The sequence below is a fragment of the Eleutherodactylus coqui genome, chromosome 2 (assembly GCF_035609145.1).
Source record: "Eleutherodactylus coqui strain aEleCoq1 chromosome 2, aEleCoq1.hap1, whole genome shotgun sequence".
Classification (NCBI taxonomy): domain Eukaryota; kingdom Metazoa; phylum Chordata; class Amphibia; order Anura; family Eleutherodactylidae; genus Eleutherodactylus; species Eleutherodactylus coqui.
In genome coordinates this window covers 250,206,677-250,221,913 of record NC_089838.1, presented here as the reverse complement: position 1 = coordinate 250,221,913, position 15,237 = coordinate 250,206,677, and the positions used below count along the sequence as shown (strand labels likewise).

The 15,237-nt window shown below is 39.9% G+C and overlaps 1 protein-coding gene across 1 annotated transcript in view; it reads right to left on the bottom strand.

The window, feature by feature from the left end:
• Positions 1-15,237, bottom strand: part of NTRK3 (neurotrophic receptor tyrosine kinase 3) — a 650,206-nt gene that overhangs the window by 14,190 nt on the left and 620,779 nt on the right. The window contains exon 16 of the mRNA XM_066592818.1: positions 10,055-10,298. Within this exon, the coding sequence (XP_066448915.1) occupies positions 10,055-10,298 (244 nt within the window). The remainder of the gene's footprint in view (positions 1-10,054; positions 10,299-15,237) is intronic.

The window sequence follows — 15,237 nt, the reverse complement described above, 5'->3', positions numbered from 1 at the left end:
GAATGCAGAAATGTTTCAATTCTGAAAGTCGTTGTTTAACCCTTTCCAGTCCAATTTGTATCCTTGTTTTCCTAGGGGGGCTTACTCTTTTTCTGCCGTTACACAACAGCGCTATATGCTGGCTAAAGCAAGTACTGCATGAGGTGACACGTTGGATAGGCTCCGACAGCAGAGAGGCTGGCAATATACAGTAAGAGAACCCTGACGGACGTCTTCCAACATCAGAGCTGTACAACCTTAAATCATAATGTCTTCAGAGGTCAGACAGTGGATTGGAAAGGGTTAAGGGTCGTTTTGCATTAAACAATTATTGTAGAGATTCTTGCATTCAGTGTAAATGCCTCCACGATCTGAACGACGAATGATAACTTGTTCATCGTGGAGGCATAACAATCAAATGACGGTCAGCTTGCATAAACAGAAAATCGTTCATCTATGAACAACTGCCAGTTTGCCATGAATGGATGCTTGTGGGTGGAACAATCTCCAGCCCGCTCCGACTCCATTCACTGAGCAATGATCGTTGGGTCGGCTGCCGGGTGCTTCTGCTCCCAAGAGTTGTCCTGTGTAGAAGGGCCTCAAGTTAGTGGGTGATCTTCTCATGGATGATTGTGGACAGCTATCGTGGGCAAGCAATTTAAGTCTACAACAGACTAGCAGATTTGGGTCCGTGTTCTGTCTGTTAATTGACGGACAGCACACCCACCGATTATAGACTATGGAGCTATGTACACTGCCGTTTTTTCATGCAGACTATCAGTGAGAGGGAAAAACTCATCATATGTGCCATTCTTGTCCATATCACAGACAAAAATTAGGATATGCAAATGCATGTCTATGTTCGTGTATCGGACAGCAGGTGTCTGTGTGGTGCCTAATGAGAGTTGTGCCCAAACCTATCTGGCACAACTTGCACACATAGCAAGATAGGGTGAGACTATGACAACCATCCCACTCAACTTGTGCAAAAGTGCTCTCTGATTAGTAAGGGTGGGAGAGTATGATAATGTGCAGCACATATACTGTACAGTATCACTCCCTGAGATTACTAGAAATCTGTACAGGGAGACATATCACAGTAACAAGCAGTGATCTACCTTCCTGGTCTTACTACAATATCATCAGATGGTGTTTCACTAAAGATAGTCAAAATATAGCATTTCCTTAGTTTTCTACTAATGCAACTTGGTAGATAAGTCATATATATGTTGAAATACACCAAAATAAAGGCACAGAGTGGTAAGGCAGCAGAAATGCAGTACTAAGCTCTCACTCGTGACCTGAAGGTTGTGAGTTCAATCACCGTGTGTTCAGGTTGTTTTATTTATTTTTTAATTTTTACTTGGGGACTTGTTTAACAATAACATTATATCAGAATATGATTATACTTGCAATTACCTAATATGTTAATTACGTTTCACCAAAGGTAAGGCATAGAGGCCATTTGGTAAATGAGTAAACTACCGTAACCTGCATAAGAGATAGAGAAGAAAGAAATCTACACAGATATAAATATTCTATTGTGTTCTATAAGCTATTTCTGGAAGGAAGCATTATGTGTCTCTTCGTGTTTTATTAACATTAAGCGTTCTGAGTGCCCATGATGTGTAGTAAACCATAGCAGAAATGACATCTGCTCCTTTCCGCTGACTGGCTGAACACTGACACATACTTCCATTGGACCAGTGGTTCTCATGATGCTCAATTCTCTCTGAGACTCTGAAGGCGGTATTTCAGAGATCATTATTTCTACAATTTCAATCAAGGGAAAATGGTTAGTGCTCTTTTAATTATCATAAGGCTGCATAAATCAAACACTCTCTTGCCTCTTTTCAAAAAGGAATTTCATTTTCCAAAGGGCAAGCAAATCAATTTTTCCAGACTTAGTTTGAGACAGCATATGTGTAGGACTCAAAGGACATGCAGTATATTGGGGTGAAAGTTGACCCACGAAATGTTGTAATGTATCAAAGTAAGTGAAAGACTAGATTTCTCATGTGCCAAGTCCGACATATGTCTTTATGCTTCATGTAAGTAGCCTATATTTCATCCATTGTATGCATGATTAAGAACAAGAATGAAGAAATGCAGAATTACTTGAGAGCCTTTTACAATTATTTCTGTGTTTTTATAGAATTTTTCAAAGAATAATAAACAGTAATAATAAAACAAGATAAGAGCAATAATAAATAATCAATCAATAGGCATAATACACATAAAATTGCAGTCGCTGTGAGTGGACATGCAGATGCTCCATTGCTTTGAATTGGTGCGGAATGCCACGGTTCGTCCATGTGGGAGACTATCGCGAATTCCGCAATTCAAACCCAGTTGTGTACAGGCGGCCTAAAGCCCAAACATGGCACACAATGTCATCCCAGGAAATAGGATTTGCGTATAACTCTCAGTACTAACAACATAAAAACAAAAACACCACCAGTCATAAAACAAAGCAAAAGGGGAGAACGGAACAGAAGGAAGAAAAAGTAGAGGGAGGAGAGGGAAGCGGACAGGCAATAAAGTTGCATATTCAAAATTGTTGGCTATAAAGTGACAAAATAATCATTAATTAATGGGTGATAAAAATACATCAGTAGACCCATAGATTTCATATTTTTCCAAACATGTCCAGGGTGTAAACTTTGCCTGGTAGTAGTCTGCACAGTCTGGCTGCAGTTAGGATGTGATCCAAAATAACATTACCAGACTGCAGCTAGGGGGTGGGCCGGATGAGAAAGTTAAATTGCTGCTAGGGGGTGGGCTGGATGAGATAGTTAGACTGCTGCTAGGGGGTGGGCTGGATGAGAAAGTTAGACTGCTGCTAGGTGGTGGGCTGGATGAGATAGTTAGACTGCTACTAGGGGGTGGGCTGGATGAGAAAGTTAGACTGCTGCTATGGGGTGGGCTAGATAGGATAGTTAGACTGCTGCTAGGGGGTGGGCTGGATGATATAGTTAGACTGCTACTAGGGGGTGGACCGGATTACATTGTCATACTGCTGCTAAGGGGTGAGTATACTGCATTGTCAGACTGCCGCTGTGGATGTGCCAACCAACTGTTGTAAGAAATAAAAATAAAGGCTCAACAGCTATACAAAGTATATCAACCTTCTAAAAGGCTTACAAGTTATTTATTAAATGTCAATTTACACTTTATTAAACACATTATATTGTGCTTAAAAATATAATTTTAAATACAAATGCACTATCATGAAATTCATGCGCCACATTGTCACAATACTGAGCTGGCATGAGCTGGCATCATTAAGTGAGGCACCTCTCTGAAAGAGTACAGAGTCTTACTTTTGCCAAGAATCTTTTTGAAGATAATCAATGGATGCCTAAGTAATCTAACTAGAGTCATTGAGATGGAACAGCCTAACATTGTACAATTTACTTCCAAAGTGAAATGAGGGAGAAAAAAAATCATTTGGATGTGATCTAAAAATCTGCTGGAAACAATTAGCACTATTTAGAGTAAAATACGTCAGGTGGCACCCAGGAGACGTAGTGTTTTATAGAACAAAGTTTTCCATGTGGTCCCCCTTGTGCAGTGCAATAGTGAGTTGACTGTGCAGAGAAAATGATAAAGGTTTCTCTGGGGGAATATACAAAAGGAAGGATGAAACTCAATGTGAAATCATTTGGCTGAGTCAAGTTTCATTATTCCAAAGGGACTAATGCAGCTACTTCAGTTTTGAAGCATTAACGATTCGGCACTGGCCACTTTTCCAAATATCCCTTCAGGATCACCCAGTAGGGACTGTGATGGAAAGGACAGTCATTCTTTTAATTACCAAATCATTTAATGTTCTGCTACACTTTCTCAAACATACGGGATTTTTCTCAAACATATGCACTTATAAAACAGATTAGGCCTGAGAGATCTCAGCCTGCTCCATATGGCTTCTTCTAGCACACAAAGCTCTGAGGGGCTAGGCATTTATAAGGTGTCAGAGCTGGCGTCATTTATGTTTACTCTTTTCGTTTTACATTTTAATGCCTTCCAGTATAATGTAATGTCTTTTAGTGTCACAGAGTCATCTGGGGATTTGTAGTTTAGCAGAGGCAAACATCAGGAAGGAGAATCTCTTTGTAGATGCTTAATAAAAAAGATAGTATGACGCACAACACACACATAAAACACCCTTAAATTCAACTATACCGTCAGATAACATAAAACCACAGTATAAAACATCCCTTGAATTAGTGAATTAGAGGGAGAATTTCTAACTGTGTATAATGTATACAGCATACTTATAGATCTAGCAACAATTTAGTCATAGATATATAAAGATAGACAAATACACCAATGAGGAGAAAGTGCACTATAAATAATGTAAGGTACGAGCTCTGACCTTTGTCTATAATAAGAAAGTCGTTAGTTGCTACTATCATTGTAGAGCTGGCCAAGGGCTGAGGCTTCCAAGCTGCTGTCGTAAAACTAGAACTCTTATCTTGTTGGAAGTTGTAGCTTAGCAACAGCTAGACAAACAGAGCTTGGGGAACACTTTTATAGGGCTACAGCTATGATACACAGTCTCAAACAATAATAAATAAATAAATTAACCCCCAACCTCCACACCTCCACCAAAAAAAAAAATGCTCCCACAATAGTCATATTGCATGGACTTTCAGCAGCATGTCATACTAAATATAAAAGGGCTAAATCACATGAGCCTATTCACTGTGCATTTTGTCCATTCTATGTTTTTTTTACACACACACAGAGCGTATTTATGCATGCAAAAAATTTAAAAAAAAAAGATAAAAAATTACTCATTTTTTTGCATAAATATGCAGGTTTGATGTGTATTCACTGCGTATTTATGTAGCCCAATTGTCTTCAGGTCTCCTACGCACAGGCATATGTATAGATACGCTTGTGAGAGGATGACATCATCGCACTCCATTCAGAACTTTCGTGCACATGCCCAAATATTTTACTGTACATTTTTGCGCTGCCGGGCTCATTCACATTTTCAACCAGCTAAGTAGCCTACTTAGTTCCCGGTGTTAGCAGTTAACACCACAAAATCACCCATCCTATTGAGCCTCAGGAGCAGAAATCACCCAAAAGTAGAGCATGTTGCTTTTTTTCTGCCAGCGGAAATGGGGGTGCAAAAGACTGAATGTGAGGGAACCCATTGAAATTAATGGGTTCTATTGTCTGCAGTTTGCGTGAGCTATTTTGTATGTGTGAAAACGTGAGCAAAATTGCTTGTGTGCAGTATATTATATGGCATAATACACACGAAAATAGGACATATTGCAGGGTTTTTTTCATGTAACCGAAATTTACTTGAAAAATATGCTCATCTGAATACCTTAATGCAAATCAATTGGGATTCAACACAGTGTATTTAGCACATAAAAACTACACCGCGCAAATACGCCCATGTGAACTAGCCCTAAATGGCAGGGCTGCTTATCCTGTCACAATCGATAACTTTAGGCGGGGGAAAACATTTTCAGAAAAAGAGCTAATGTAATTTCCAGATTGCCAACTTCTATGTGCTTTTTACTCCCATGTAAATATTACAGACCATTATCTGCCTTATTTTCAAACACAGCATGTCACATTTTCATCCATTATCACTTTTTTTTACCAGCTTTTTGCAAGACAGTTGAGTGTATCAGAAAATCCATACAATAGCTGTTTTATGGACTTTTCAAAAGCTTTTGATGTGCTCATTCAATCAAATATTGCATGTATACCACACTATTGACTGCAGTAAAGAAAATAAAACAAACTACAAAGCCTACAGTACTACACTAAAAAGAATTTTGTTGCATGCTTATATAAATATAATTTTTTTTAAGTGTATCAAGAGTTGAGTTAGTCTCAGTTCACATGGCGTTCAAGGCATATTCTTGCATGTTAAAAGTGCTGACATATACCGGCCAAACAAATCCCCAAAGTACGCTTTCTTAGAATACATTTGCTTAATGAATTGAATAGGCACACCAGCATATGTGTTGTGCCTCCTAAGTCTAAGCTATCAAGTCACCCGGATATCCCAGAAGACTTCTGGGTTTAGGGCCGCCTCTCCCAATCACCCGGTTTCCTACACTATCCCCCGAGCACCTGTCAGAAAAATAAAAAAGTATTATACTCAGCTCTCTATCATTCCTTCTGGCTGTTTCAGACATGATCTTCCTTGGGGAGAAGCTAGAGTACAGTGGGCTAAAGGAAGCCTGACGTCACCATGTCAGCTGATGTTTTCTGGTTATACGACTCTGACAGAGGGAGGCCTACAGATGAGTAATAGACGCAGCCAATAGAGGACAGGTCTGGAGGTACAAAGGGAACTTCTGGGGTAGAGAGCAGTTGAAAGTTCATGGAAGGCTGCATGGGCGTTAAGAGTACATTGGAGGCCCAGGGTGATACTGGGGAGGTGATGTGAAAAGTACATGGCAGGGGCCTGGGGGATTTTTGTGGTGGTTCACTGTGAGTTTCTGTGGTGGAGGTGATTCGGAAAGCACATGGGGACTGTAGGATACTTTTAGATTGCACTTTATTCCACTCCATTCTAGACTCAACCACCCACGCTGGTTTCTGGTCAATTCCTGCAACTGACCATGTGATCAGCTGTGGGGAAGACAGCAGAGACTAGTGGAATGGTGATAGGAGAGGCTGAAATGGAAAGCCAAGAGGTGAGTATAATATTTTTTTTTTATTTTACTGTATTGGGGTCCCAATGCCTAAATACCAAGGGAGCTACATGGGGAACACCTAATTACTGTGGAGGTCATAATTTTTTTTTGGAGACATGGTGTGAAGTATAAGTATATTCTGTGGGAACAGTGTGTAGTGTAGTTAATTTATGGTGTTACGTAGTGTAGTATAATTTATCACTAGGAACACAGTGTATAGTATAATTTATTACAGGGGGAACATGGTAGATTATTAATTATTTCTGGGGTCCCAGTGTGTATTATTTATTTCTGGGGTACAGTGAGTAATGCTATGTTCGAGTGACTTAGTGTCTGATGCTATTATTTTGAGAGAAACCAAAGATGTCTGGGCCACAGACTCTGGGGAGACAAGAATTCGCTAGAGAAGTCATGAAAGTTTGCATCAGATAGAAGAAAACAAAAACGTCCAGAGGACATCAACTGTGAGTCACTCAGTGTCATTGTATATTTCTGTCTTTGATTGTGTCACATCAGTATTGCATTTATATATAAAGTCCACTGCATTCCAGTTTGATGTACTTCACCTCTCATCATCTTCTTAGCACTGTCAGGTCACACTCTGAGTTGTAGTTTCACATGATAAAGTCTTCTATGGTGCATGATGTGTTGCCAATAATGCTTTGATGTGGTAAGTATACCAAAGCATTATTAGCATCCCAAGTATATAACATAACTTGACCATGGCATCTTTCACTCTCGGTTGTTCTCCCTCTCTCTTGTTTTCTGCCTTTCTTTTTCTTGTTCTTTCTCTCCTTCATTTTTTTTCCTTTTTCTCCATCTCTCTCTCTCTCTCCCTCTCTCTTATTTTCTCCATCTCACTCTCATTTTGTCCATCCCCTGCTCTCCTGTTTTCTCTCTCTCATTCTCTCATTTCTTATTTTCTCTCTCTCCCTCATTTTCTCCGCTCTCTCCCTTGTTCCCCCATTCCATTTCCTGCTCTAACCACACCCTCTAGGCTAGCCACACCCTCTAGGTTACGCATACCCTCAAAAGGCCATGCCCGTCACCTTGTAAAAGGCTCTCCAGGGTTGACTTCCTACTTACACTTTGAGCTCACATCACACACATAGAGTAATACTAGCTGATATTCCCGGCTTCGCCCGAGTTAATTTGGCACAGGTGTTTACCTGTTGTTTGCATGGAAAACTTTCATGAAGTCATGGTTACTTTAGAGGAACCGAGGAATAAAATATGTATACACATAGAGGAGCATTAGATTTTCCTCAGACTGCATGTACTGATGTCCCTCTGCAGAATGTCCCACCCCACCTATTCTCCACACTTTTTACCCTTAAAAGTAACACCCCTTTTATTTAAATTAAACCCAGACTAGAAGTTGCAGCCCTTTCATAGCCTTAAAGTCATGCACCATCCATGCAGTCCATGGCCGCTTCCTTATGTACTTTATAGTCTTTCAGTATATGCACATAGAGGTCAGTTAGATTGTTCACAGAATATATACATAGAGGTGAGGTAGATTGTACTCAGTGTATGCACACAGAGGTCAGTTAAATTACATAGGGTTGCACTTACTTTTGCACTTAGCATTGAATAATCGAGTTGTGACCCCTTTACTTTTCCTATTTATGACCTATAGAATGCTCACACCAAATTTCATGCTTGTATGACACTGAGAAGTTACATTACATAGGGGTGCACTTACTTTAGCAATTATCATTGAATAATAAAGTTGTGACCTTTTTACCTTTCCTATTTAGGACCTAAAGAATGGTCGTGCCAAATTTCATGTTTGCACGACACCAGTAAATTAGAGAATTAGATTAGGCACATTACGTAGAGGTGCACCTACTTTAGCAATTAGGAATGAATAATTGAGTTGTGACTAGAGATGAGCGAGCCTACTTGGTTAGGCAGTTATACTTGAAAAAGGCCATTCGTGGCCGAAACATACCTTTTTTTTTAAAGGATTGAATGAATAAAGTTATTTTTTTTATTAAACCTCACCACTGATGCTGCCGCTACCTTTCTATTTATTTTGGACTTGCATTGGTCCAGGTGCCATCGCTGGAAGCCATAAGAAACATCTAGGGAATTAGGCAAGTCTCTACATAAGAACGGGGAGAAGGTAAGGATACTTTTTTTTAAATTACTCTGCAGCAACAGAACAATCTGTACAAACATGGTGTAGATTTGCAACTGTGGAATTCCCTGTTAGGCCAGCATCACACAGGCATATTCCGTGCAAAATCTGTGCATGTAATATGCAGAGTAAACACCTGTGTGGATAAGCCTTTAATTGGTGCAGAAAATCTAGTTGGAATTTTTGCAGTAAATCTGCCTTGTGTGTATGAGCGCTTAAACAGTGTGTATCACAATATGATATACAATTCAAAATTATATACATGACAGACAGAGAGATATTAGATAGACATTAGATAGACAGATAGATATGAGATAGACAGACAGACGGATAGATAGATAGATAGATAGATAGATAGATAGATAGATAGATATTAGGGCCCTTTCACACGAGCGTAGTGATTTTCGATCGGCAATGTCATGGCAACAGCACAACCGAAAATTGCGTGAACGGGCGCACAAAATTGTTGTTTGTATACCCGTTCAGATGGCCCAGGACTGGTGCATATACGCCAAGCCAGGAATGCCTTTGGATGGGGGGAGACAGTTTAGCTAGTGTGCTAAGCTCCTGCCCCCTCTCCGCCCCTTGCTGGTTGTCAGCAATGGGAGGGGATGGGTGAGAGCTAAGCAACTAGCTCCACCCATCCCACCCCCTCCTATTGCAAACAACCGGCAAGGGACAGAGAGGAGGAGGGAAGGGAGTGGGAGTTTAGCAGACACGCTGCTAAACTCCCTCCCACTTCCCTTCTCCGGCAGCTGCCATAGGCTCCATAGTAGTCTATAGCAGTGGCCACTGTATTCCAGCTAGAAGATAGTTCCTGAACTATATTTCCTGGCCGGCGTAAAAGTGCCCGGCCGAAATGTTCACCATATGTGCTATCTTGGCCAGCTGGGCACTTTTACGCTGCGGGAATACGCCCATATGAACTGATGTATTGTAAACCAATTCATCAGATGGGCAGCGTATATCTGGCAGGCATTAAAGCGCTGCCAATATACGCTCGTGTGAATGAAGCATGAGATAGATAGATATGAAATAGATAGACAGATAGATACTGATTGGCTTCCATGCACCGAGTGGTCTACGCTGCAGTTGTGGCTTTCCATCCTTTAAAGATGGCGCTGCTACATTTGCAGACAGATAGATTCAAGGTCATGGTAAAACGTTTTAAGCCAAATCAGCTGAGCACTTATAAATTCCTTATTATTATTAATATATAAGTAAATATACAAATTGAATTGATAATTACCCTTACCCTGTAGTAGTCTGTGCTATACACATCTCTTGACATGCCAAAGTCGCCAATCTTAACAAGAAGGTTCGCTCCCACCAAGCAATTTCTGGTGGCCAAGTCTCGATGAACAAAGTGCTGAGATGCAAGATAGACCATTCCTGAAGCAATCTGTATAGCAATGTGTAACATCTGGGATAGACCTAGGTCTCCTTTAGTCTGCCTAGGTTGGCCATCAACAAGAATCATGGCATCTGGTCCATGGGCTCTGAAAATGAAAAGTAGTTTTGGTTTAGCATTATCATAGATAGCTACAATTCAGAAAACCAATTTTATTGCATAACAAATATGACACCTAATCAAACAAAAACTGAGTTTTGAGGGTCAAAATAGTTTTGTAGCCAGAAACACAATAATGAATAGCCCTTAGTCATCGGTTTATCACATCCACTCAAGAGTGTACATATAATTGTAGCAGTTGATGGTTGGTACATCCTCTTAGCTACCTGGTCTTAAGAATCTGTGCATGACTCCCTACTCCAGAGGAATAACTTTTTTAGCAACAAGGAGGTCAAAAATCAACATAAAGGTCCCGTAAAATGCATCATGGGAAAAGCAAACCCCAACTCCTCTATTATGGGTAGCAAAATTGGGCACCATGATTGGAATACCATTTGAAGGAAGGACTCCCTCTCTTCTATGTACTCTACTAGAGTTGAGCGAACATACTCTGCCGAGCTTGATGCTCGTTCGAGTATTAGCGTACTCGATGGTGCTCGTTACTCGAACAAGCATCAAGCTGTGTTCGACCCCGCCCCAGTTTTTGGCTCCTGTTTTGGCACCTCCCCGCTGCGATGCAGCGCTCGTCATTGGCAAATTTTTTGTCAGGCAAGGAGAGAGAGAGAGACGAACCTAGGTAAAAAAAAAAAGCTTGGCACCCGGCGTTCCACATACAAAAATGCTCAAGTTTCCCATTGTAGTCAATGGGGTTCATTACTCGAGTAGAGCTCTCGAATATTACAAAAAGCTTGACTCGAATAACGCGGACTCGAGCATTTGGTGCTGTCTCATCTCTATACTCTACCGATCTCAACCAAACATTTTCTGTTTTGTTCTTTAAGAATTATGTAATGGCAAATAAGTTTTTGAACATTATTATATTGATGTAAACTTTCATCTGATCTTTGGGTAAATAAATATTTCATGGCTTTGTTGCATTGCATTTCTAAAGTTCTACAAAACCCATATCAGTGAATTGTATCTCATTGCCAATTTACTTCCATATATCCCAAGGGTTCCTCTCAATCCCCTAACAAGATGCAGCAAGTGTATTTCATATAAACAAGCACTCTCTAAAAACTATACAAAATCAGATGAACTGCACTAAGATATTACCAAAGACGTACTGCCTAATAAATCAAACAACAATTCCTTACGTGTCAGCACTTTTTTTTACGCATTTTGCCCATCATAAACCCATTTCCCTGAGATGGAGCGGATTGAAATTGCATTGAATATACTGTACAATGCATTTAAAGCATGAAACAAACTACCTTTGTCAGCAGCAACAAAACATATTGCCTCAGTCCATGTTCCGGAGATATTGCACATTCATATATGTGTTTTACTCAGTTTTCTTGCTTACTCTAGTAAATAATGCGCTACTTGAAAATACCAACAGTCTATCGGTAGAAGAGATTACAAATGTGGAGGGTTATCTTGATATATATTGATCTATGTCTTCTATCTCTCTGTTTTTATCTCTTTATAAGGGTTCATTCACACAAGTGTAAATGCAATGGGTTCATTAACTTGAGCATATGTGTGATCATGTGAAAGAACACGCAGCTGACCTACCTTGGTGAGTGAATGCACGCAAAATATGCAGGAAACCTTGTTTACTATAGGTATGTATACCTTTGATAGTAAAGGTATTTTGCGTGCTGTTGTCACTTTTTGGTCTCTGCTTCTATTATATGTTGCAGCATTGGTTTAACGTGCGTCTATGGATTTCTATTGGGAAGTGCTGACCTATTTACCTTTTTTTTTCAACAAATATTGTGGAGTTTTGGCTGCCTCCACCTGATCGTGCACACCCGCCGCCCATTTACCTTCTGTTCCTCCTATTAGACCATATAAATGGTATCCTACCTTCCCTGGTTTTATTTGTAAGCTTAGTCCCAAGAGAGGAGCATTCTTAAATATAGGTACTCATCTTTCCCAGGGTAAGATTAAACCACCTGGTATTAGCGTTAGGACCCATCTGAGATCTTGGTCACCTGGATGGTGTAGGATGGGCCAATATGATTTGATCAAATGATATACCAAGAACCTTGCATTATTTAATGTGGGTAGAGTATTTATTATAGGTATGTATACTCCTGATTGTAAATGTATTTTGTGTTCTGTTGCCACTCTTTGGTTTCTGCTTCTTTTGCTGCACATTTAAGTATGCAATCAATGTAATTGTGCGTGTTCTTTATAATGCGCATAAATATGCTAAAAATTTACGCGAACAAAAAGACAGCCAATAGGCAAGGCAACACCGTGTTTCGGCTTGTGAATACTCTGCATGTTCTCTAGTATACCAATTGTACTTTTTTTAACTTTCTAAAGACTCCTTCATATGGACAATGCGATTTTTGGCCTCATGCATCACAGTCACAACACGGCCAAAAATCGCTTGAGTGGAGGCTGCCATGACAAAGTTGTGGCTGCATCTATCTTCTTAATTCCCCCATCAGATAGGCGGGTGTGACGTATATATATGCTGCAGCCCCGATTACCACTGGGCCTCGCATGGTTGCATTTTCTGGGTGATTTTTTTAATACGATGAAATACCTGTGTAAATACAGTCGTGTGAATAAGCCCTAAGGCTGCAGTTTCCATCAGGGATTGTCTTTGTAGCCATAAGAAATGCCAGGACTTTTAGAAAGAGAAAAGGTCTGGTAAAGATAAGTTGGGATGGGTCTTTGATTCAAGTATTTACTGATTACTATATTTTCCCTTAATAGGAAGCAAATGGCAACTACCTCACAAGATATTTATACTTTCTTCTGGATCCACACTGCCGGATAATGGGACTAATTTAGCTCATTCCTTTAGAAACAAGACAGATTAAAAGCCAAACATGGGCAAAACCAAAGGTTGTTACCTTCAACATGTCCTCCTTGAGTTAGATGCATAGAAATGTAAGCAGGCCCTTATGGCTTTTCATAAAACAGACATCAGAATGTCAATTGTTATTCTTTAACTTGTGGCATTTCCTAATCTACATCAGAAATGTCCACTGGAACCAATGCTGACAGTGCGCAGATGGAGGGGATCTTACTGTGTTTTTACAAGATTGATCTGGAACTCTCCCTATTCTTCACTCCAGAAAGATAGTAAGTCAACATAACTTGTGAGATTATGTCTGGTGTTGGGAGATTCGCTCCATCTGGATATATGATATTCTGTGAAATACACAAGAGACTGTTCTGCCTTCAAGTGTTTTGTGTCACTTCTTTCTTTCTTTTCATAAAGTTATATCCCAGTTGCCAGTTACACTACATTGATTTTTGTAGAAAAAAAGTGGTATGAGAAACTACGGCACTTTCTATTATCCCCGTACAACTATAGTTCTCAACATTTACCCTTCCATAGGAGACTGGCAACCATATAGGGAATAATTAAGAGGGAATGCTGTCCAGCGATGCAGATTATGTTTCACGCTGTACAGATGAACGTGACCATATACTGCAGATTGGCTTTAAGGCTTCTTCACATGGACATATTTGTGCACGTTTTTATGCGTGGACAATATTCACGCGCTAAACACAGGGAATAGAACCCATTGATTACAAGAAGTTCATTCTCATGAAGATGTTTTGCATACACATTTCTATTTTCCTGCATTTCACATAGCAAAAGTCCCATAGAAGTCTATGGGAGGTGCATAAATATGCAAGGGGAAGGGTGTGACACTGCACAAAACACATCTGGACCTCATTAGGCCTAAATAGATAGGGTGTTTCACACACACACATGTAAACTGGCCCTACATGCGCAAAACGTGCAGTAATACGCGCTGACATGTGCGCAAATCAACCTCTTCAAACCACTGCGTTGCAGTGAGTGTTTTTATGCATGGCCTCATGTGAAACTGTCCTCAGTTGAACACTCTATCGGACGATAGCTATCATTCCTAAATCCCCTATGAACATGCATACACGGCCGAGAAACACATTGCAAGATGCACAAATCTCGTGCGAATATGACTCCATTCTTTTGAATGGAGTCATACACAATCACTGCATGTCCTATTTTTTGCAATCCTCGAACGTGTCGCCCATTGTTTTTCAATAGGACAGTAAACATCGCACCCCATAATATAGTTCCAAAATAACTATATTGAGTTCTTATTAGTGTAATCGGACTGGCCTGCAGAAGTAATATCATTTATACTGCACAGTGAATAATTAAAAAAACAAGCCAGAATTGCAGATTTTGTCTCTAGAAAAAATGGAATAAAAAGCAATGAAAATGTTATATGTTCCCAAAAATTGGATACATGAAGACTAGAGTTCATCCAACAAAAAGTAAACCTTTATAGAGCTCCGTCAATGGAAAAGTAAAATGCTACGGCTCTTGGAATGCGGCAAAACAAAAGTAAATCTTTTTTTTAAAAAAAGTATTTTTTGTGTACAAAAATATCAAATCATAAAAAAACTCTATAAACTTGCTATCGCTGGAATCGTGCTGCCCAGAGAATGATGTTATCTCATTATTTATTTTGCACACTGAAGATCGTAAAAATGAAATCCAAAAAACAAATGGCAGAATTTATTTTTTTCCCCAATTTCCCTAAAAAAATGGAATAAAAGTTATATAATACATTATATATAGCCAAAAAGGATGCCTTTAAAAAATACAACTTGTCCAGCAAAAAACAAGCCCTTACATGGCTATGGCTATGGAAAAGTTCAAAAGTTATGGCGCTAGGAATGTGACGGTGAAAAAACATTAAAGCGCAAACGGGCTTTGTCACTAAGGGTTGTGTAACAACAACAAAAACGTTTTTCAACAGCTGGGCCTAATAGAGTATACTTACCTCTCTTCCGCCCCCAGGACACAGATGAGTGATAACTGCAACTACAGGTCGGCTCTGGCTCACAGCATGTATAGAAGTTAGGTGATCGCTGCAGCCAACCAGAGGCCACAGCAT